The following is a 21,418-nucleotide window of genomic DNA, read 5'->3' as shown; positions in this document are numbered from 1 at the left end:
ATATCTATATTGTATTTTTACTTATAAAAAAAATATCTATATTGTATTTTTAAATTTAATTAATCTATGAGAAACTAATTTGTATAACTGATTTAGGGAGTTTTTGTTTTTTTAAATGTGAAACACACGGTTGAAAAACACTTTTTATGGTGGTTATTTTCAAGGGGGTTGAGCGAATCTTATACACTAGTATGGATAATGATACGTGTACAATTCTTTTATAATTTTTTTTATAATTTATTTAAAATATCCAATATAATTGTGACACTTCATTAAAAAATTGTTACACTTTTATCTAACTACCCTTCACTTATTTAATATATTTTTTGTTTTTAGATTTAAAAAAATTAAATTATTTTTTATGTTTTGTTTAAAAATTTAAAAAATTTATACTGATTAAATAATTATTAGTTTAAAAATATGAAAAATTAAAAATTAAAAAATGTTTACGTTTTAAGTGTTTAGATGTTGATTTATTATCTCAACTCAATATTCAAACCAACCCTAATTATCTTATCCCACTCTTATCCATGCTCGCATGTAAAAATATGTAAAGATTAATAGACAATCATCTAATAAAAAATCATTCAATATTGATATATTATAAATATATCATATATTACTTGAAAAATATTAAATATACATAAAAAAAACTTACAATAAAATTTATTTTTCTACATGTTAGTTTATGATAGGTTAAAAATTATGAAATTTAAAATTTAAATTTCAAAAAAAAAATAATAAAATGAGTTTAATAAGTAAAATTATAAGTAAAAGTTTAAGTATATGTAGCATTTACTTTATATTACTTAATAAAATGAAATTGAGATGAAAATATGTTGAAGTATTTTTATATATATCTCTTTATTATTTATTATCTTATTATTATTTAATATATTTTTTTATTAATTTTTTATTACTTTTCAGAGAATATCTATAAATACCTCGTCAGACACAACTTAACTCATTTAGCGAAGCGAGAGTGAGATAGAGAGCAGGGTCCTTCTTGTGAAAATTTACCTATTTTACCCCTAAAAGAAAGCTAATGCATGCTGCATCCGCCACACAAAAACCACAAGCTTGAACCCTTTCCACCGCTGAACCTCCACAACCGTCACATATGGCTTCTCTCTCTTCTCTATCTCTACCCCACCACCTCCCAATCTCTGCCCCTAAGCTTCCTAAAAGTTGCACGAAACCCACACTCATACTCTGCAGAGTCACTGCACAGGAACATCATTATTCCCGCCACAAGGCCTCAGTCTCGGAGACCCAATTATCGGACTCCGTTCTCGGACCAGAGGGGACCGGTCCGGCTGCTCCGACCCGGGGACAGAGACTTCTTGAACACCACCAAACCCTCGAGGCCGCGAAGCTCGTGATCGAAGAGAATAGGACGTCGAAGAAGAAGGTGAAGAAAGAGAAACCTTTTAAGGTTTCCACGGCGGTGGCCAGTTGTTACGGGTGTGGGGCTCCGCTGCAGACTTCGGAATCGGATGCTCCGGGCTATGTGGCTCTCGAGACCTATGAGTTGGTACGAATTCTTATAAAAAAATGAGATTACTTATAAAAAAAAGGAGAAAAGAAACTTGTGAAAAAAATGAATTGGTATTAGCTGCATTTTGATTCTCTTGTGCAAGTTTAGTACTTTTCTTCTAGCAAGAAGGAATCTACTTTTCTAATTTCTGGTGCTTTTCTAAGAGTTAGAGCTTGAATGAGAATGCCCAGGACGCACTTTTGTGATGAGGTGGGCAGTATGAAATCGAACTTAAAAAGCAATTGCTATGGTGGGTGTATCAAAATTTGAATAAAAATTGGTAGTCCTTTTATTGTTTGCTCAGGGAAAGCTAAAATATAACCTTGATTAGTTAGATATGACTTTTTGCGTTAATAGGTATTTGAATATTTGGGTTTTTGAGAGTGATTAGAGAGCACTTGGGAAATGCGTATAATTGTGCAGAAGAAGAAACATCGCCAGCTTCGAACTGTTCTATGTGGCCGGTGCCGGCTATTGTCTCACGGGCACATGATAACTGCAGTTGGGGGAAACGGAGGTTATTCTGGCGGAAAACAGTTTGTGACTGCTGAACAACTTAGGGAGAAGCTGTCTCACTTGCGGCATGAGAAAGCGTTGATTATTAAATTGGTGAGTGTCACCTATCTGATTTTTGCTCTGTGATGAAGCAAATTAATTACCGGTATCCTCTAGGTTTGCTCTAGTTCTGGCCATTCTGATTAGTGGCCTGTGCTCGCAATTTTTTGCTTCATCCGTGTAAGGACTTATATTCCTCTGATTGACCATTTAGGAGTACCAGTTTACTCGGGCTTGCAAAGAATTGGTTAATATAGGCTTCTTCTATTGCAGAACCTGTTTTTTTTTTTTAAAGAACTTTTTCTGTTTTATTTGTTTGTATTTCCTTTTCCTTAGCTAAGGATTTGTTTTATTTCTGTGGAGAAAATTATTTCATTGTAGTGACCACATCTGTGAATAACATAATTCAAGGTTGTCCGATTGTGCGTGAGAATAAAAGAGCGAGAGAGTTGGGGAAGGGAAAATAAGTGGACTCTGAATGGTAGAATAATGTTACAAAAAAAATTATTGAAAATTTAATGAAAACAAATGTTGGGAATTAACCATATGATAAGCAGGTTTCTCAAATTCTTGTTAAAACTTCTAGGTTGATATTGTGGACTTCAGTGGCAGCTTTTTGGCTCGTGTGAGAGATCTTGCTGGTGCAAATCCAATAATATTAGTTGTGACTAAGGTAGTAATCTGCACTCTGGTGTCTAATATCACTGTACCAATGCTGGGTATTTATTACCATGAGGTGGTATAGATAAGAATTATAGTTTTCACTTTCAGGTTGATCTCCTACCAAAAGGGACTGATCTTAATTGTGTTGGTGATTGGGTGGCAGAGGCCACTACAAAGAAGAGGCTTAAGTAAGTTTTGGACTTTTTTGAAAGGGAAAAAAAATCTTTGCATGCCTGTATTGTTTTGTATGCTACATTGTTACATTCAGGATGCTTAGAGTTTCACACTAGTAAAGTCTGTTATCTTCTGCAGCGTTCTGAGCATCCATCTGACAAGTTCAAAGTCTTTGGTCGGAATTGTAGGAGTTGTATCTGAAATTCAAAAGGAGAAAAAGGTTTTTCACTTCTCCATGAATTTGCTTCCAAAGTCTACTAATTCAACTCAATGTTATGGACAAAAGTCAAACTTTCAATGCTATCTGGTTCTGTCATAGAAACCTCTTTTTTTGATAGGCAATCAAGAATTTTATTCATACGAAAAGGGCACTATCACAGAAACCTATTTTAAAACTGTACCATGCCATTAATGGGGGCAACCACCAACTTAGACTTTATTAGCTTTCATCCTTTTGTCATTTATGTTCTGCTATCTCATGTCGTCTTTATCAAGCTAATTCTTTTCTCATGTTACAATGTCATTTTCATCAGTAAGGATGCCATATTGTCAAGTTTAAATTTTTGCTCATACTAACTGTGGTATGGAGTAAGTTTTAGACATCTGTTTAATTCCATTTGTTTATTTCAACTTAAGTTCTTGGGTTGATTCTTTGGTGCAGGGTCGGGATGTTTACATTCTGGTTAGTATATTTCTGAACTGCAAGCTCCCCATTGATGCACCGAGTAGGTTTGAGGAATCAGTTGTTCTTACTTTACCGATGCGGTTTCTGAATTGTCATGGCGTTGGTCCTTTTGTTTGAATTTCTGTTCATAAGGCTATATATTTATGAAAAGGAAATAGACATTCTAATTGGTATCTCTTCTTGGTTTTGTTTCACTTTTGTTCTGATGTAGGTCATGTTATTTAGTTTTTATTCAAATATGCTTATAAATTTAGCACAAAAAGATAGGCCGAGAAGCTAGGGCCACTGAACTTTTCAGTGAAGAATTATCGCTAGTGGTAAGCAAGTTATCTAGTATTAAGTTTGTAAGATATTAATAAACAAGACTTCACGGGGGTTGAGAGTACTCATCAAGCGGCAGTGGTGGTAACGGAACCCTTTCGGAGAAAAATGTGTGACTTTACTTGGCTCACTCATATGTGCGAAAAGTTTAGAATACTCCCCGGGGATGGGGCATACTCATCAAGGGGCTGTTGTAGTATCGTCAGAACACCTTTTGGCAAAAAAATGCGACTTTACTAGGTGGAGAAATTTGCTCACATGTATGAAAATCAACAAGACTCCACAAGACTGGACATATTAATCAAGGGGCTGTGGTGATCCTATCGTAACCCCTTTAGGCAAAAATGTGCAACTTTATTTGAAGGGACACTTGGCTCACTTATATGTACGAATGGATATAAGACTATGCGGGGGATGGGGCATACTCATCAAGGGTTGTGATGATACCATCGGAACCCCTTTCGAAGAAAAATGAGCAACTTTACTTGGTGGAAAACTTTTCTCAATTGCATGTGCGATTAATAGGTGTGGAAAAAATAAAAATAAAAATGAATTTCAATTTCAGATTTTTTATTTACCATAGCTCAAATGGCGTCCCTGTGTTTTCACCATTGTCGATATCTCATAAGTTGATACAAGTGATCTGCATTTACGTGATTTATTTACCATCCTCCAGGGCTCAGCTAATGTTGGGAAGTCTGCATTCATCAATGCTTTACTCAGTAAGTCAGTATACCTTTTCTCCGTATTGTCATTAGTTTTGGTAGGTCTTTAGCCTTTATTCTACCTTTACTTATAAAAATAAGGAATAAATTTAGTGAAGGTACATTTAATATGGATATCCAGAAAATTTAACTTAATTGGAAGCTGTTAAACTCTCAAGCCCTATCTGCTGGGTTTGGTGGCCTACCCTTACCCTCTTATGCTATTATCAGAGTACATATGTAGGAATTTGTGGAGAAATTGTCTTGACCGAAGTCTAAACTGTTGCCATTGCTTGAGGTTATGATGGTGATTGAGTTGGGCCTCTTGCCTCTCCAAGCATCATACACATTAACTAATTTGTCGGTTGTGAAAATTTGAATCAATCTTAGAGTTGAGAAGGGAAACGTTATATTGCTGTCGCATGAATATTCTGTAAAGGTTGTTGCTTTCTACATTGCAATATTTACTTTATATTCTTCATTTGATGCACATATATTTGAAAAAGGTATTTTCATTGTTTTCCATTCTTTGGGGCTACAATACCTCATTCTTTTATGCAACTTTGTCATTTTTACCTTTTTGCCTTATAACAAATAGAAGATATGCTTTGTACTGTGGAGCTGCCTTTTTGCTTAATTTATATGTTCTGTTCTGGCCTAGGTTGTCAGTTGTAATCGTTTTAGAACCATTGTGCATTCTTCTCTTGACTAGTCTTATGGGACAGTTTTATACTTTCTCATGCATTAGTTCTGCCTCTGTCTTGAACCTTTATAATATTCTGACTCCAGAAATGATGGCACAAAACGATCCAGCTGCTGCAGCTGCTCAGAAATACAAACCAATACAATCTGCTGTTCCTGGAACCACCTTAGGTCCAATTCAAATTAATGCTTTCCTAGGAGGAGGGGTAGGCAATTTATCTGTGTGCTCTTTTGCTGTAGCGTTTGTGCTGTGATTAAATTAAGCAGTTGTGTTTCCTTATGCATGCAGTTTTGATTTTATTTGGTATTTCCAAAGATCTAGTTTGTGAAATTATTGGATTTTATTTTATTTTTTATGAATAATAACTAAAATAATTTTTTTTTTCCCATTCATGCAGAAAATATACGACACCCCTGGAGTTCACCTCCACCATAGGCAAGCTGCAGTTGTTTATTCGGAAGATCTACCTGCCCTTGCTCCTAAAAGTCGGCTTAGGGGTCAATGTTTTCCTGTATGTTCTCTCAGTATTTCCTTACAGGCTACTCAATTATTCCTGTAAATTTAATTTTTGGTGTACGACGACAGAATTATCAGTTAGCCTCTGACAATGGGACAGCAAGCAAAGTTAAATCCAATGGCTTAAATGGGTTTTCCATATTTTGGGGAGGTCTTGTCAGAATTGACATCTTAAAGGTTTTGATCCTGTAATTTCGTGTTTATTACATCCTTAGACTTGATATGAATGCTCTGCTTTTTTATTAGCTCAGTGTATTTGGCAAATTTGATGCTTTTAGGTTCTCCCAGAAACATGCTTGACATTCTATGGACCAAAGGCTTTGCAGATTCATGTGGTACCCACCGATAAAGCCGATGAATTTTACCAGGTAATCAAGAACTTGTTCCACCTGTGACATATTTTTTGTCATTTTTGCTTACACTTGTTCCAAATTACTTTAGCGTGTATTAGGTAAAACAGCTGCATAAAATATTTTGTGAACTTCATTTTGGAGCAGTGCAATATATGCGTGTATCAGTTATCTGTTTGTTAGAGGAATTGTATGCATGTTTTCAGTCATTAAATATAAAGCTGCATTAACAATTCTTATGGAAGCTCAAACAGTCGTGCATGATTTTAAGCACTAGTAATAAATTTAAATATCATCTGTGCTGTTTTATATGAATTTGTAAATATATGTAACATGAGGATACCAGAATTGTGAGTGACATTGCAACCCCTAGGGGTTGGCTCAAGTGGTAAAGGCCTTGGGCTTAGGGGTATGTTCCTCCCAAATCTAAGTTTCAAATCCCCTTGGGTGCAAAAAATCTCTAGGGGCCATGACTGGGGGATTTTTTTCTTGAATTACTTGAGTGTACTTGCGGGAAACTCCTTGCCGAGGGTCTGTGCACCTCTGGGTTTATTTAGGATGCTGTTCCCGGACTTCCGGTGCCAATAAAAAAAAAAAAAAGAATTGTGAGTGAGTTTGCAATCTAGAAGTTGGAAGGAAATTTATACTGAAAATTTTTTCCTCTTTTTCTCACCTTCCAATATATATATATATATATATTGTTTTCTTCTTCATTGCCCTTTTTTATTTGGATTTTTTGTGTATTTATTGGATAAAGAAACTTTTACCATGTTGTAGAAAGAACTTGGAGTTCTATTAGTGCCACCAACTGGAAAAGAAAGAGCTGATGACTGGAGAGGATTGGAAACAGAGCGCCAGTTGCATCTATCATTTGAAGAAGTGGAAAGGTGTGGTTGACTTTCCACAGTTCCTCCTTTTGCTGGAGCCATGTGATTGAACGTTTATTGTATTTTTGGTTGTTACATAAAAATGCTTTTGCTAGCATACGCTTAGTGATACTGTTTTACCTCTTTCACCATGTGCTCTTTATTATTATATTTTCATATGCATTTCCTTATTCTCTGTTTTGGCAGGCCTGCTTGTGATGTGGCTATATCAGGTCTAGGATGGATTTCGGTTGAACCGGTGAGCAAATCAATGCGAATGTCTCATCCAAATTTAGAGGTAACCTCTGGAGAACTGCATTTAAATGTTCATGTCCCCAAGCCAGTCGAAACTTTTGTTAGGCCTCCAATGCCAGTGGGCAAGACTGGAGCAGAGTGGTACCAATATCCAGAGTTAACAGAGAAGGAAGAAGAAGCAAGACCAAAATGGCACTTTTGATCCCAGTGGTTCCATGATCTGTGTCTGTGCATTGAATTTGCATGTTGTAAGAGTATTTTTCATATTTTTTTAATGTAAAAGAATATTTTATTATTTTTCTCAATATATAGAATGTTGAGCTTGAAAGTTTGTACCAATATTGCATTTTCCTTTTTTTTTTTTTTTTTAATGCAAAAATGTGACACCCAGAAATGATTTAAGTTCATTCTAATTCACATACAAAGGCACCAAAGTTCATGAAGAACAGAACATTGCCACATCCATGAATCAGCAGAACCACAACAAATACAAACAACCAAAGTTTATTCACTAAAAAAAAGGTTCACCAAATCTTATTAACAAAAATGCAAGGCTGCTATATATCATAGAAAATGACACAGTTCTGACGGATTTCCTATACTACCACTGTGAGGTTTTTGGATGCGGGTTTCATGGAAGGGCATAAAGATAATTTGTTCTCTCTTGGATTTAGGACTCGTTTGTATAGTGAGATAGATGAGATTATATGATTTTAGATACGTTGATTAAAATATTATTAGAATATTATTTTTTAATATTATTATCTTTTTGAGAGTTGAAAATTTTGAATTTTTTATTATATTTTATATGTAAATTTAAAAAAATTATAATAATGAAATGAGATGAAATATATTCTCTAATATTTTTATATCCAAACGGCAGCTTAAGCTCCGATTGATTTTTGTAGGAAAATAAAGATACATCGTGAGAAGTGGCCGTATGAGACCCATCACTCGGTCCAGATTTGTCATTCACTTTTTGGTTTGGTCTATAAAAGCCCAATCCAAATGAGATGGGTTCAAGTCCGAGCCCAAATGTAATATAAATAAACGTTAAAAGATCGCAAATTTTCATTTTTCCCGCCTTTGAGGTCGTCTTCAGCATCTGACGCTGCTAGAGACACCGAAGATTTTCAGTTTCAAACTTCGAAACACCCCCCCAACACCATCTATTGGGTTTCGATCTCCAAAACCCTACATTCTCTTTCCAGAAGATTCCACTTCCTACGGGTTTCGATACAGTACGGAGGATCTGAGGAATCATGTACATCAAGGAGATATGCTTGGAAGGGTTTAAGTCCTACGCGACGAGAACCGTAGTCCCTGGCTTCGATCCATACTTCAACGCGATTACCGGGCTGAACGGTTCGGGTAAGTCGAACATTCTCGACTCAATTTGCTTCGTGCTGGGGATCACCAATTTGCAGCAGGTTAGGGCCTCGAATCTTCAGGAGCTCGTGTACAAGCAAGGCCAAGCCGGGATTACCAAGGCCACTGTCTCCGTCGTGTTTGATAACTCCGACAGGAGCCGTAGCCCCCTTGGATACGAGGACCATCCCGAAATCACTGTCACTCGACAGGTTCCTCACCTATTTCATAATTTGTTTAAACTAATTAGCCTACAGCTTGTCTAATCACTTGTTAAGTCTCCATTCATACCCTATTATAGTTTATTGGAATTCTTCTTTTTCTTTTATACGTGGTGGACAATCTGGTTAGGAAGGTGGCTTTGCTGAAAATGGAACTGTAGATTTAAATTTTGGGGTTGTGGTTTTTTTTTTTCTTTGGGTTGGGGTTGGGGTGGAAATAGAATTATGAAAGCGTAATTACTTCTTTTAATAGTACTTGTGGACAAGGCGGCTTGGGATTGAAGGTGCAAATGTAGAAGCTTCGAGCTGTCAAGCGCTAGTGAGCAAGTTTGATTCATAAGAGTGGTCAAACTGTTGAAGGGTAGCTAGTACCATATCTAAATCGCTCCCAACTCATTGGGAGCGATCCTTCTTAGGTGGACCAACATCAGGTAGTGGCTTCTTTCTCGTAGGTTTTTTTGGTGAATTCAGTGAACTATGCTGTTGATGTGCTATTGAGGGTTCAGCAGTTGGTTAATATAAATTTATTTGATGACGTTTAAGGTATATGGTTTTGATCACAACATTACAAATGAAAAACTGATTTTGTCATTCTGGTTAGTGGAATTTGTATCATATATAGTTGAGGATTTGTTTGCATATTTTGCAGATTGTGGTTGGTGGAAGGAACAAGTACCTAATTAATGGAAAACTCGCCCAGCCCAGCCAGGTTCAGAATCTTTTCCATTCAGTGCAGCTTAACGTTAACAATCCACATTTCCTTATAATGCAAGGGCGTATTACCAAGGTTTTAAATATGAAACCCCCTGAGACTCTGTCTATGCTCGAAGAAGCCGCTGGGACAAGAATGTATGAGACAAAGAAAGAGTCTGCATTGAAAACACTTGAGAAGAAGCAGAGTAAGGTTGATGAGATTAACAAGCTTCTTGACCAGGAAATACTGCCTGCTTTGGAGAAGTTGAGGAAAGAACGGACCCAGTACATGCAATGGGCTAATGGAAATGCTGAGTTGGATCGACTTAAAAGGTTTTGCATTGCTCACGAATATGTTCAAGCAGAGAGGATAAGAGATAATGCAGTCTGTGAGGTGGAACAGGTGAAGGCCAGTATTGCTGAGATTGATGATGATACGGGAAGGACGCAAGAAGAAATTCAAGAGATGGAGGCTAAAATATCAAAACTGACTGCTGAAAAAGAAGCAAGTATGGGTGCAGAAGTTAAATCTTTGTCGGAGAAAGTAGATGCATTTTCTCAAGATCTTGTAAGGCAAGTGTCTGTACTGAACAATAAAGAGGACACTCTTAGAAGTGAAAAAGAAAGTGCTGAAAAGGTAATTGAGTTTAATCTTAAACTCACTTTATTCTTTTGTATTTTTGAAAGCTTTGCATATTTGCAGAAAATATTTGTTCAATTTAGTTTCCTGTTCATTCCATGTCATCTCCCCACACCTCTTTACAGGCCTCTTATGTGAATGCTGTAATTAGCCTTAACATATTAATGTTGCCAGATTTCTAGTAATATTGAGGATTTGAATCATTCTGTGGAAGCAAAGGCCTCTGCTGTTAGAAAGGCTGAAGAAGGAGCTGCCGATCTTAAAAAGAGAGTTGAGGAACTTTCTAAGAATTTGGATGAGTATGAAAGTGATTACCAGGTATATATTTTTACTTTTTGCAATATTTGAATGACATTAGTCTTGCTTTCAGTTGATTGCATTTTGAATTTGACTTTTGAAAAACTGTGGGCAGGGTGTATTAGCTGGAAAAAGCAGTGGAAATGAGGAGAAATGCCTTGAGGATCAACTAAGTGATGCTAAGATTTCTGTTGGGAGTGCTGAAACTGAATTAAAACAGTTGAAAACAAAAATAAGCCATTGCGAGAAGGAGTTGAAAGAGAAAACGCATCAGTTAATGTCGAAGCGTGAAGAAGCTGTTGCTGTTGAGAATGAACTTAATGCTAGAATAATAGATGTGGAGAATATAAAAAAGGCATTGGAGTCTCTCTCCTATAAGGAGGGACAGATGGAAACTTTACAAAAGGTTGGTACTGTTGTGGTGATTATTTATACAGGTGGAATGGTGTATGAGTCTCAAATCAATTATTTGTTCTTAAAATTAAAATATTTCTTCAGGATCGTGCATCTGAGTTGGAGCGCGTGCAGAAGTTGAAGGATGAAATACGTAATCTTTCAGCACAATTAGCAAATTTTGATTTCTCTTACCGTGACCCTGTGAAGAATTTTGATAGGTCGAAGGTAAAAGGCGTTATTGCAAAACTTATCAAAGTAAAGGATAGCTCTACAATGACTGCCTTAGAGGTTAGAATTCATGATAATTCATTGTTCATTTGTAGCTATTTTTTGTTTTTGTTAAACTCTTTACAATTCTGTTAATTTTCAGGTTACTGCTGGTGGAAAGCTATTTAATGTTGTTGTGGACACAGAAAATACTGGAAAGCAAATACTTCAGAATGGCGCTCTTAGAAGAAGAGTGACAATTATACCTTTGAATAAGATACAGTCCCATACAATTTCCCCTAGAGTTCAGAATGCTGCTGTTAGATTGGTAAGTCACTGCATTAAAATTTCTCTACAATTTCTTATTTTTGTCAGTCAACCTTTTTTGGCAAACATATTTCTCTTCTCAATTTTAGGTTGGCAAGGAGAATGCAGAACTGGCACTTTCTTTGGTTGGTTATGAGGAAGAAGTGAAGGTATACTTCCAGTTGGTCCCATTTGTTGTTTTAATCCTCAAAACTGTATGCTGCTCAATTTAAAATGTTGATGTTTATGGCTGTGGTATTACACCGTCAAACATTTCCATAATTAATAGTAAGTTCCTTCATGCATTGTTTCTGCACCAAAGCAAATTTGGGTGCTGGAAGTTTGTTGCATGCATTTCCTTGTCATCAACTTCTTCTCCTTATGTAATGTGAATATGCATATTGGTGCGTCATGCTTTCTTCTGGAGCGTTATTTCTAAAAGTCGATGTATATTGTAGACTGCTGTGGAATACGTTTTTGGTTCAACCTTCATTTGCAAGACCATTGATGCTGCAAAGGAGGTATGCCTCTTCTTAATTACTGTGTTCATATAGTTCATTGTTCAAACAGCTTGATTCCAGTTATGGTGGTTATTATTGGTTTGGAGATGAGATAGTTCACTTCTTTTACTTTTAGTCTGTTTCTGGATAATTGTTTGCATGCATTGACTGATCGTGCTAAAGTTTAATTTTTTTAGTTTGGTAGATATTTTTTCAAAATAGTGTCATAGTAAAAATATAATAGTCCTTTTACTTATAAAATATATATATATATATATATATAATAGTCCTTTCCCACAATAGATGTACTTTCCTTTTTGGATTTCCCAAAATAGATCACAGTTGTAAAATATGAAAGCAGTTATCATTTAACTTCCTATATCACTCTTAAAATTGAACCCAGAATTTTATATTTGATCTCACCTTTCTTGCCCCATCCGAGGGCAGTTTTAAGTAGCTTTGTTTTTTTTAGTAAAATGCATGCAGTTTGTAAAAATTTATTTATTGTGAGACCTGGGTAGGGTTTATTTATTTATTTTTTATTATTATTTTTTTTTATTCCAGATTATGAATATAGCATATGTTAGCAGAATGAATTATTCTAAAAAAATAGTTCATAACATACCGCCGTATGTCTACCTTGTTTTTCCATTCAAAATATGCAAGCCTTTGCTAGTGATAGCTCTTTATATCCATAGTGTAGCATAATGCCTATTAAGTTTATAAGTGTACATATATATATATATATATATATATCTTTTAGGATTTGAAGTGTCTCTTTCTAATGTCAGGCACGTGCATATATCTAACTATTTTTTAAAGAAATCGAACCATAATTTTTTGAAACAATCATGAAAAGAATAACCAAGTGCAAGTTTTGAATAAAATGCATGACATCCTCTGATTTATATAATGTTTGAAAATTCTCTCACCTGTTTCTAGCGTAGTATTGGACACAGTTGTACACTGGTGCCCTTTCCTCAAGCATTTGACATGCCACTTTGGAAGATGATCCCCTTGTGTTTGATGTGGTGCTTATGGTTTGGAGAGGAATGGGAGGTGTTTTGAAGACAGAGAACGCTTGATGGGTGAACTTAGGGAGTTTTTCTTTGATACTTTGAGTTTGTGGGCTAAGGCTCTTTGAGATGACTTGATTTTTTTTTAGTCTTTTTTCAGTTTCTTTAGTGTATGTAGGAATTTTCTCTTATATACTTCCTGTGTACTTGGACTATGCCTATTCTTGGTAATAAAATCTCTTATTAATTATCAAAAAAAAAAAAATTGACATGCCACTTTCTCAAAGCCAAGAAGTGTCCAGATCATAGGGATTTCCTTGATATTTTCCTTAGAATGGCCGCATTTAAAACTATTTATTATATACAGCTTCAAAAGTGTAAACCCTAGCCTACGGTTGAAAATGAGGTAATCATTGGTCTTTGTATGCAGCTCTTGGGGATACTCCTCCAATGATGCCTTTTATCATAAATCAAAATCCATTCGTAAGAGTTGCACATTTTGTTTTCTTTCTAACAGCTTTGCACTTTTGTAAAATGTTTTATAGGTTGCATTTAATAATGAAATTCGAACCCCAAGTGTCACTCTTGAAGGTGATATATTTCAGCCAAGCGGTCTTTTGACTGGTGGAAGCCGCAAGTAAGTTAGTACTTACTTTTTTTAGTTGAAGGTTGTCACAGGCACACATAGATCTTTTTGAAAACACCCTCACTCTCTCTGTGCTATAAGATTTTTATTCTTTTTGGCTACTTAAGAGTTGATGTTATTTGCTTTTACCCTCTAACTCAAAGCTAATGTTACTTTTATGCTCGTGTCAGTAGATGCTTTAAATAAGATTTTTATTCTTCTTGGCTGATTACGTAGAGTTAATGTTGTTCTTTGGTTTACCATCTAACTCAAAGCTAATGTTGCTTTATGCTTGTGTCAGAATATGCTTTTAAGTGTTTTCTTCATCTTCTCACTTTCCAACCTTTATAATAACTGTTTATTGCCATAGGGGTGGCGGTGATTTCTTAAGGCAACTTCATGATTTGGCAGAGGCTGATTCAGAACTTTCTACACATCAAAAAAAGTTGTCTGAAATTGAAACGCAGGTAGACCTTGAATGCCCTCTCATCTTTGCCTGAATAACTGTGTTTCAATCACATGCTTAAAGTAGCTGTGTTTCAAGGGATGCGGAATTCAGCACTTGTATGTACATCAACACAGATCACATGTTGTGTTATTCTTGGAGTGCAACACTTGGTTCGTATCCACAGATTGTGTTATGATGGGTTATCGATTAAAAAAAAAAAAAGATTGTGTTATGATGGGTATCTCAATGTGATCTTGTACATAGATCACATGTTGTGTTAGTCTTGGAGTGCAACACTTGATTCATATCCACAGATTGTGTTATGATGGGTATCTCAATGTGATCTTCAATTTAGAAAAATATTTTCTCCTTTTCTCATGGTAGTTTTATATGAACTATTTTTGTTCCTGGACTAAACCTAATCTACTTCTTGAGGTTGGATACATAATTTTTTATTTTTTTATTTCAGTGTATAGCCATATCCTTTGTGAAATTCATGGCAATCTCAGTGCCTTTAATTATTTCCTTTTGGGGTTTACCTTGTGCTTTTGGTGCCATCTACATGAAACAATTCACTTTGCTTGGGCAGTCAAGAGGTTAATTAACAGTTTTCTTTCTTTTTCTTTCAGTGTAAAACTAGGTTTCTTCATTGTGACATGTATTCTTATTTTATTTTTGAGAAGTATATCAATTTTTATTATATGATTAAAATTTAACCGATAAGCTAAAAGCTAAATTCATGAATGTGTGCATCGTTATCTCTATTAATCTGATCAATCATTTGTGTTGAGTGAATAACAGTGGATGCTGAAAATATTCTTATTTTTTGGTGCATTGGCAGAATATTTAAGCATTGCTAGCAATATGAAGATTAGTGAAGGGTACACAAGACCATGCTGGGTTCATTTAGTTTTTACTTTATTTTTATGCGTGTATTCATTTCATGTGCATGGAAGTGACATGATCTTCATTTGTAGCTGGCTCTTGTCTTTTTTTTTTTTTTCACTTTGAAATTGGTATCACTTTTGGAGGCGCTTATTGTGGTATACATTTTCTGACAGCTTTTATTTATTTGTTTTCTTTATTTTTCTTTTCCTCCCATTGCAGATTGCAGAGCTCCGGCCTCTTCAGAAAAAGTTCATGGACCTCAAAGCACAGCTAGAGCTGAAATCATATGACCTTAAACTGTTTCAGGGCAGGGCTGAGCAAAATGAGCATCATAAGGTTTGCTTCTTTTCCTCTTTCACATGTACCCTAAGAACTTATGAATTATTTAGTATTTTAAGTTTTTTTTCTCCTTTCTTGGTGCAATTTAGCTCAGTGAATTAGTCAAGAGGATTGAGCAGGAGCTTGAAGAAACAAAATCCGCGGCTAAAGAAAAGCAACTTTTGTATGAAAACTGTGTTAATACAGTTTCATTGCTCGAGAAATCTATCAAAGAGCATGATAATAATCGGGAGGGCAGGCTCAAGGATTTGGAGAAAAAGATTAAGATGATAAAATCTCAAATGCAGTCATCTTCCAAAGCTCTCAAGGTAGGAATTGATACTGCTGAACTTTATCTTCAAGTTTTTGTATAATCTGTAGGCAAGCACCTGTTATTTCACTTTACTTACTAAAGTCATTCCTCGACAATGAATCATCGTGCACCTATCTTGTTGATTATATTAGTCAATTATTGTTTTCGTTGGCTAATTTCATATAAAATATTTTGCTAGCCATTTTATTCCATCGAATTTTCCTATGTTCCATTTTGGCCCCACTTGTAAAAAAAAAAGGTCCCATTTTGGCCCCTCTTAAAAAGTTAAAGAAACCAGTGGGCAGATAGAACCTCAATGAGGTATCCATAACACTAGTCCTTGAGGTTTTCTATCAATTTTAAGTATTCCCTTCAGGTTAATGATTTCATGGCGCATTTATAAACTATTTTTTCCTCTAGTTGAAAATTGACTAGAAGTTGTAAAGATGCAAATAACTCAAGATGTTTTGATTAGATGAAAACTCAAGGACCGGGGAGGTGAATGCCATACAAACACAAAACCTTTGTGAATGCCCACATATATTTAGAGATTTTTGGGTCACTGTTATTTCAGATATATTTTGGTAACTAATTGTTATCTTCATTTGCTCAGACTGTTACTACCATTTGCCTTGGATTGCAAATAGGTGCTTATTTTCAAATAGCTCTCTAACTTCTTGTGACATGGTTTTGCTGGCTAGTAGGGGCATGAAAATGAGAAGGAGAGGCTTGTTATGGAAATGGAAGCTGTTGTAGAGGAACGTGCATCCTTAGAGACTCAACTAGCTTGTTTGAGACAACAAATTGATAGTCTTACTGCTGAAGTAGAAGAACATAAATTGAAGGTAAACATATATTTGCTTTGACAAATACTGTGATGTAAATATTACTGTCTCATGCCCCAGTTTTATAGGTTGCTGCCACAAGGAATAATCATGAACAGGCTCAATCGGAGCTTGATTTGATCCGTTTGAAAATGAAGGAATGTGACTCCCAGATTAGTTGTATTCTTAAGGAGCAGCAGAAACTTCAGCATAAACTTAGTGAGATTAATCTTCAGAGGAAGAAGATGGAAAATGAGGTAATTTGCTTATTTCCTCATCTGCTCCCCGTTATTTGATGTACTAAACCAGGGCATTTTGATTCTTTGTATTAGGTAAAAAGAATGCAGATGGAACAAAAAGATTGCTCTACAAAAGTAGACAAACTGCTAGAGAAGCATGCATGGATTACATCTGAGAAACAGTTATTTGGAAGACGCGGAACTGATTATGATTTTTCATCTTGTGATCCTTTTAAGGCAACCGAAGAACTTGAGCGACTGCAGGCAGAACAATCAGGGTGTGAGACTTAGAAAGCTCTATTTCTTCATTGTTATTTGGGTTAAAGACACGTTTCACACTTAGACTACCAAGTGTTTTATATTTTGCATCTTAAATTACTAAAACTGACACATTGAGAGCCCTCAAACTACTAGAGACCGATAAATAGACCTTCTGCCCAAGTCTAATTGTTATGGGTGCTATCTGATAGTAAATGGCAGGTGGAGGATGAAATGTGTTGGTTTTGATAGTTTAGGGAATAAAGTGTAAAAACCCTGGTAATTTAGGGGTGAAAAATGTATTGGGCCCTTGTTATTTATGTCTTGAAAAATGGTTGACAAGTTAATGTATTTTATGGAGCAAAGTAGTGATTATTTGATTGTTTTCCTCAATGAAGCCTCGAGAAAAGGGTGAACAAGAAAGTGATGGCAATGTTTGAGAAAGCAGAAGATGAGTACAATGAATTGATGTCGAAGAAAAACATCATTGAGGTTGGTTATCGATGAACTGACCAAACTTCCTGTTTCTTGATTTTTCTATACTTACACTAGGTCTGTCGTGCCTAGAATGACAAGTCGAAAATCAAGAAGGTCATAGAAGAGCTAGATGAGAAAAAGAAGGAAACGCTAAAAGTTACTTGGGTTAAAGTTAACAGGTGAGTCGTGTTTTATGCTAGTTCTTCTACTTAGTAGTTTAAATGGCATTGAAAGTAATTCTCTATCTTTAGCTTACTAGAATGTAATTAGGTGTCTCACTTTGTATACTTCCTGTGTACTTGGGCATTGCCTAGTTTCATTCTATTCATTAAAGATACTTATTTACTTATAAAAAAAAAATGTAATTCTCTATCTCCATGTTTTTTTATGGTTCTACTGTTTCACAAAACTTGATCATGCTTTCAGAAGTTTGTTCATTTGCTTCAGTGATTTTGGATCTATCTTTTCCACCCTGTTACCGGGAACCTTGGCAAAGCTAGAACCTCCTGAAGGATGCAGCTTCCTTGATGGTCTTGAGGTTCGTGTAGCATTTGGAGGTGTTTGGAAACAATCCCTGTCAGAACTCAGTGGAGGCCAACGATCTTTGCTTGCACTTTCTCTTATCTTGGCTCTACTCCTTTTTAAACCAGCTCCACTTTACATATTGGATGAGGTATTGTAAGCTAAAATTGCTTTACATATTGGATGGCATTCATCATTTCAATTCATCATTTCATCAGTTCCAATTTAATGCAAAGAAGTGTTCTTAATTCAAGCTGTAAATGATTTGATTCTTGAGAGTTGAGATGGTTAACAGGTTGATGCAGCACTTGATCTAAGCCACACTCAGAACATAGGGCGAATGATTAAAACTCACTTCCCACACTCCCAGGTTTGATGGATTGCTTGTGGTTTATGTTATGATTTCATGTCTCGTCTTCTTTGTGTTCTTCTGCATTTCTGCTTCAACTTATTAAAATATCAAGCATTAACTCGTCTAGTCTATAATAATACATAAGAGTTTTACATGAAAATAAAATAAAGCTTAATGTTATTGCAATGCTGTTCCACAATATTTGGCTACTCCTTGGCACATAAAGTTGTGTTACGTGTACTGTCTGGTTTTGGTAGATAAATTATAGTTGTCAAAACCACATAAAATGTGACATTTTTCTCCAAATGCACGTATATATATATATATATAAATATTTTTTTTTTTTGTGTTGGCAGTTTATTGTGGTCTCACTGAAAGAAGGCATGTTCAATAATGCTAATGTTCTTTTCCGGACAAAATTTGTGGATGGTGTTTCCACAGTTCAGAGGACTGTTGCAGCTAAGCAGAGCAAGTGATTGCTGTTGTATTGTATTTGTGAGGTCTTTCCATGTAATTCTACTTGAGGATTATATATATATATATATATATATATATGTTATGAGAAATCTGCATGATGTAAAGTAGAACAATTAACAGATGTTATAACCCTACGTTTTAAGGTGGTCATCAAGTTGGATAGAAGCACATGTGAAGGTGGATGAAAATATTGAAGGGAGTGAAATGGAAATTGTTATTTATTTGTTTATCTTTTTTAGATTTTATTGTATTAAGGTTGAAGGGTCAACTATCAACAACGACCAAAACTGAATAAAAACACTTTTACTTTCTTGTTGGTTATTTTCAGCCGATAAAAGGGTAAAGTCATGTCATATGGCATATCTGACCAAAACAGAACATGTTCCCTTCCACTTTCTCGAGTAAAGTCAACTACTCGGAGGCAATATTATGTTCATTAATAATGCCATTTAAATAATTTTCATTTAAAAATTAATTGACCAAACTGAACAACCAAATATAATAATAAAAGAAATTCTTTGACAAATTTGCATGTCAAACACTCTATTTTATAAATTATAATATGATACGTGTCAATAAATTCTATTTAAAACGTCTATTTTGCACCGCCCCCACAAACCTAAAATTAATTACAATCCTTCACGTCTAAAATTCTATTTAAAGTATATATATATATATATAGGTGTTTCCTTGAGGTAGTATCTAGTTGACTTTAGTATAAAACTTCTACAATTTAATATGTATAAATAAAATTCTTCAATAAATAGAAAAAAAACCCTAATTTAGGATAATGAAATTTGAAAAAATCCCAAGAGACAAGGAAGATCCCATGCTTTGATTTGTGTAGTTCAATTATTTAATTTAACATCCTTAATTCCCACATCTTTCATTGACTTCCACAAACAAGTATATTGATATTCCTACTGTTGTGACTCTTTTGTTGCTGAAGGGTCAAACAAAAGAAATCATTGATGATCTTGACTTCTACTATGTGTATTGTGTGTGCGTATATATAGGGAACGATACAGAGCTAGTTTTTGTTGTGGCCAAAACTAAAACTCAGATACAGTGCTGAGAGAGATGAGGAACAATATTCATGAGGTGCGTTTGAACTGTGGCATTACAATGCCTGTCATGGGATTTGGCACTTTTTCCTTCGAAAATGATTGGGAGACAACAGAGAAAGCCATCCATATGGCCCTCAAGGTACACAACTTTTCTTGGTATTTTCTTTTAAGAAATATGTTATTCATATTTCAAATTATATATGTTCATTGTTTACTCAAAGATTTTTGCATGAAAAATCTAACGTAGCTGTTGAAAATGCAGATGGGTTACAGGCATTTTGATACAGCAAGGATATATGGTTCGGAGCCAGCGGTGGGAAATGCTTTAACAGAAGCAATTCTCGATCGGACAGTAGAGAGAGAAGATATTTTTGTTACGTCTAAACTGTGGGGCAGTGATCACCATAATCCTGTTTCAGCACTCCAGAAAACTCTACAGTAAGCACTAAAAGCACATGCATTCTCAACGTCCATACTCGCAGAACAGAAAGTGAACCAGAGAGAAAAAAAAAAAAAGGATTTAAGAAAGTTCAAGTCATACTCCAAAAGTATTCATCAGGCTTGGAATTGACTCTGAATCTCTCATACCTTTTGTAAAGACTTCAGAAAGTCAAAACCACATCTGGGCTTATATATTTCGAAAGAATTTATCAAATTATAACCATTTTAAATTTTAGGCTTTCATTTTTGTATTGAAATGCAGGAAGATGAGCATGGAATATGTGGACATGTATCTGGTTCACTGGCCAATCAAGTTAAAGCCATGGGTTTCTTATGCAATTCCAAAAGAGGAGGACTTTGAAGAATTGGACATGGAGTCCACCTGGGCTGGGATGGAGAAGTGCCTGGACATGGGGTTGTGCAGGTGCATTGGTGTCAGCAATTTCTCCAGCAAGAAGATCCAAGGGCTTCTTGATTTTGCTTCTGTACCACCGGCCGTCAATCAGGTATGCTAACATTTATCAATGCTCAGCCAAAATATAGATTTGGAGTTTTTTACAATTCACTCATGCCATGATACTCATCACATGGAGTCTTATCTTTCTTAATTACAAACAATAGCTGAAACCACTAAATTTCTTCCATACAGGTGGAAATGCATCCGATGTGGAGGCAAAGCAAGCTCCGAGAGACCTGTGCAGACGACAAAATCCACGTAAGCGCCTATTCACCACTTGGCGCGCCCGGTAATGCATGGGGATCGACAGCTGTGGTAGATAACCCAATCATTCAATCCATTGCTCTCAAGCACAAAGCAACCCCAGCTCAGGTAGATAACAACTCTCTTAATTTAATTTGCAACACATATTACCGTGGGAATTGAGTTCTCAATTTGTAAAAGATTGTCTTTTAAGTTTGCTTTAAATTATGAAGGTTGCTCTGAAATGGGGATTATCGAAAGGATCAAGTGTGATAGTCAAGAGCTTTAATCAGCATCGGATGAAGGACAACATGGGGTCCTTTGATCTGAAGTTGGACGATCAAGATTTCCTTGAAATTGACAAGTTGGAAGAGTGGAAGATCATGAGAGGAGAGTTCCTTGTTAATGAAACAACAAGTCCATACAGGACGATTCAGGATCTGTGGGATGGTGAAATTTAAGTAAAACTACAATATAGCACACCCATTTGCAATGT

At 35.5% G+C, this 21,418-nt stretch overlaps 3 protein-coding genes across 3 annotated transcripts; all 3 read left to right on the top strand.

Moving 5' to 3' along the window:
• Positions 1–982: 982 nt before the first annotated feature.
• Positions 983–7,668, top strand: LOC109021608 (putative nitric oxide synthase). Its single transcript, XM_019004262.2, has 13 exons — positions 983–1,534; positions 1,961–2,146; positions 2,679–2,765; positions 2,864–2,943; positions 3,068–3,149; positions 3,591–3,611; positions 4,612–4,657; positions 5,429–5,547; positions 5,740–5,853; positions 5,928–6,035; positions 6,137–6,226; positions 6,986–7,095; positions 7,282–7,668. Exons 1-13 carry the CDS (start codon positions 1,121–1,123, stop codon positions 7,529–7,531), a joined length of 1,707 nt encoding a protein of 568 aa, XP_018859807.2. The 5' UTR covers positions 983–1,120; the 3' UTR covers positions 7,532–7,668.
• A 749-nt stretch (positions 7,669–8,417) lies between these two features.
• LOC109021607 (structural maintenance of chromosomes protein 2-1-like) lies at positions 8,418–18,935 on the top strand. The gene is made up of 20 exons (XM_019004261.2): positions 8,418–8,909; positions 9,568–10,248; positions 10,426–10,569; positions 10,664–10,954; positions 11,047–11,232; positions 11,315–11,479; positions 11,568–11,627; positions 11,916–11,978; positions 13,519–13,610; positions 13,969–14,065; positions 15,154–15,270; positions 15,363–15,581; positions 16,270–16,410; positions 16,479–16,646; positions 16,722–16,906; positions 17,285–17,378; positions 17,454–17,542; positions 17,811–18,036; positions 18,181–18,255; positions 18,594–18,935. Exons 1-20 carry the CDS (start codon positions 8,592–8,594, stop codon positions 18,711–18,713), a joined length of 3,531 nt encoding a protein of 1,176 aa, XP_018859806.2. The 5' UTR covers positions 8,418–8,591; the 3' UTR covers positions 18,714–18,935.
• An 859-nt stretch (positions 18,936–19,794) lies between these two features.
• Positions 19,795–21,383, top strand: LOC109021606 (NADPH-dependent aldo-keto reductase, chloroplastic-like). The gene is made up of 5 exons (XM_019004260.2): positions 19,795–19,920; positions 20,044–20,219; positions 20,485–20,728; positions 20,872–21,051; positions 21,156–21,383. The coding sequence occupies exons 1-5, from the start codon at positions 19,795–19,797 to the stop codon at positions 21,381–21,383; spliced, it is 954 nt and encodes a 317-aa protein (XP_018859805.2).
• Positions 21,384–21,418: the final 35 nt, after the last annotated feature.

The sequence above is a fragment of the Juglans regia genome, chromosome 10 (genome assembly GCF_001411555.2).
Source record: "Juglans regia cultivar Chandler chromosome 10, Walnut 2.0, whole genome shotgun sequence".
In the NCBI taxonomy this organism is placed as follows: domain Eukaryota; kingdom Viridiplantae; phylum Streptophyta; class Magnoliopsida; order Fagales; family Juglandaceae; genus Juglans; species Juglans regia.
Note: the sequence above shows the minus strand (reverse complement) of the source record. Positions and strands in the feature narration are given on the sequence as shown.

What these genes read in the sequence shown, in the direction of transcription:
- LOC109021608 (XM_019004262.2), top strand. Translation starts at nt 1,121, where the DNA reads ATGGCTTCTCTCTCTTCTCTATCTCTACCCCACCACCTCCCAATCTCT. An exon ending in ACTACAAAGAAGAGGCTTAA is followed by an intron (nt 2,944 to 3,067) that starts GTAAGTTTTGGA and finishes TATCTTCTGCAG; the next exon opens with CGTTCTGAGCATCCATCTGA. An exon ending in TCAGAATTGACATCTTAAAG is followed by an intron (nt 6,036 to 6,136) that starts GTTTTGATCCTG and finishes TGATGCTTTTAG; the next exon opens with GTTCTCCCAGAAACATGCTT.
- LOC109021607 (XM_019004261.2), top strand. Translation starts at nt 8,592, where the DNA reads ATGTACATCAAGGAGATATGCTTGGAAGGGTTTAAGTCCTACGCGACG. An exon ending in AAATCACTGTCACTCGACAG is followed by an intron (nt 8,910 to 9,567) that starts GTTCCTCACCTA and finishes CATATTTTGCAG; the next exon opens with ATTGTGGTTGGTGGAAGGAA. An exon ending in CCATTGATGCTGCAAAGGAG is followed by an intron (nt 11,979 to 13,518) that starts GTATGCCTCTTC and finishes AATGTTTTATAG; the next exon opens with GTTGCATTTAATAATGAAAT.
- LOC109021606 (XM_019004260.2), top strand. Translation starts at nt 19,795, where the DNA reads ATGAGGAACAATATTCATGAGGTGCGTTTGAACTGTGGCATTACAATG. An exon ending in GCACTCCAGAAAACTCTACA is followed by an intron (nt 20,220 to 20,484) that starts GTAAGCACTAAA and finishes ATTGAAATGCAG; the next exon opens with GAAGATGAGCATGGAATATG. An exon ending in ACAAAGCAACCCCAGCTCAG is followed by an intron (nt 21,052 to 21,155) that starts GTAGATAACAAC and finishes TAAATTATGAAG; the next exon opens with GTTGCTCTGAAATGGGGATT.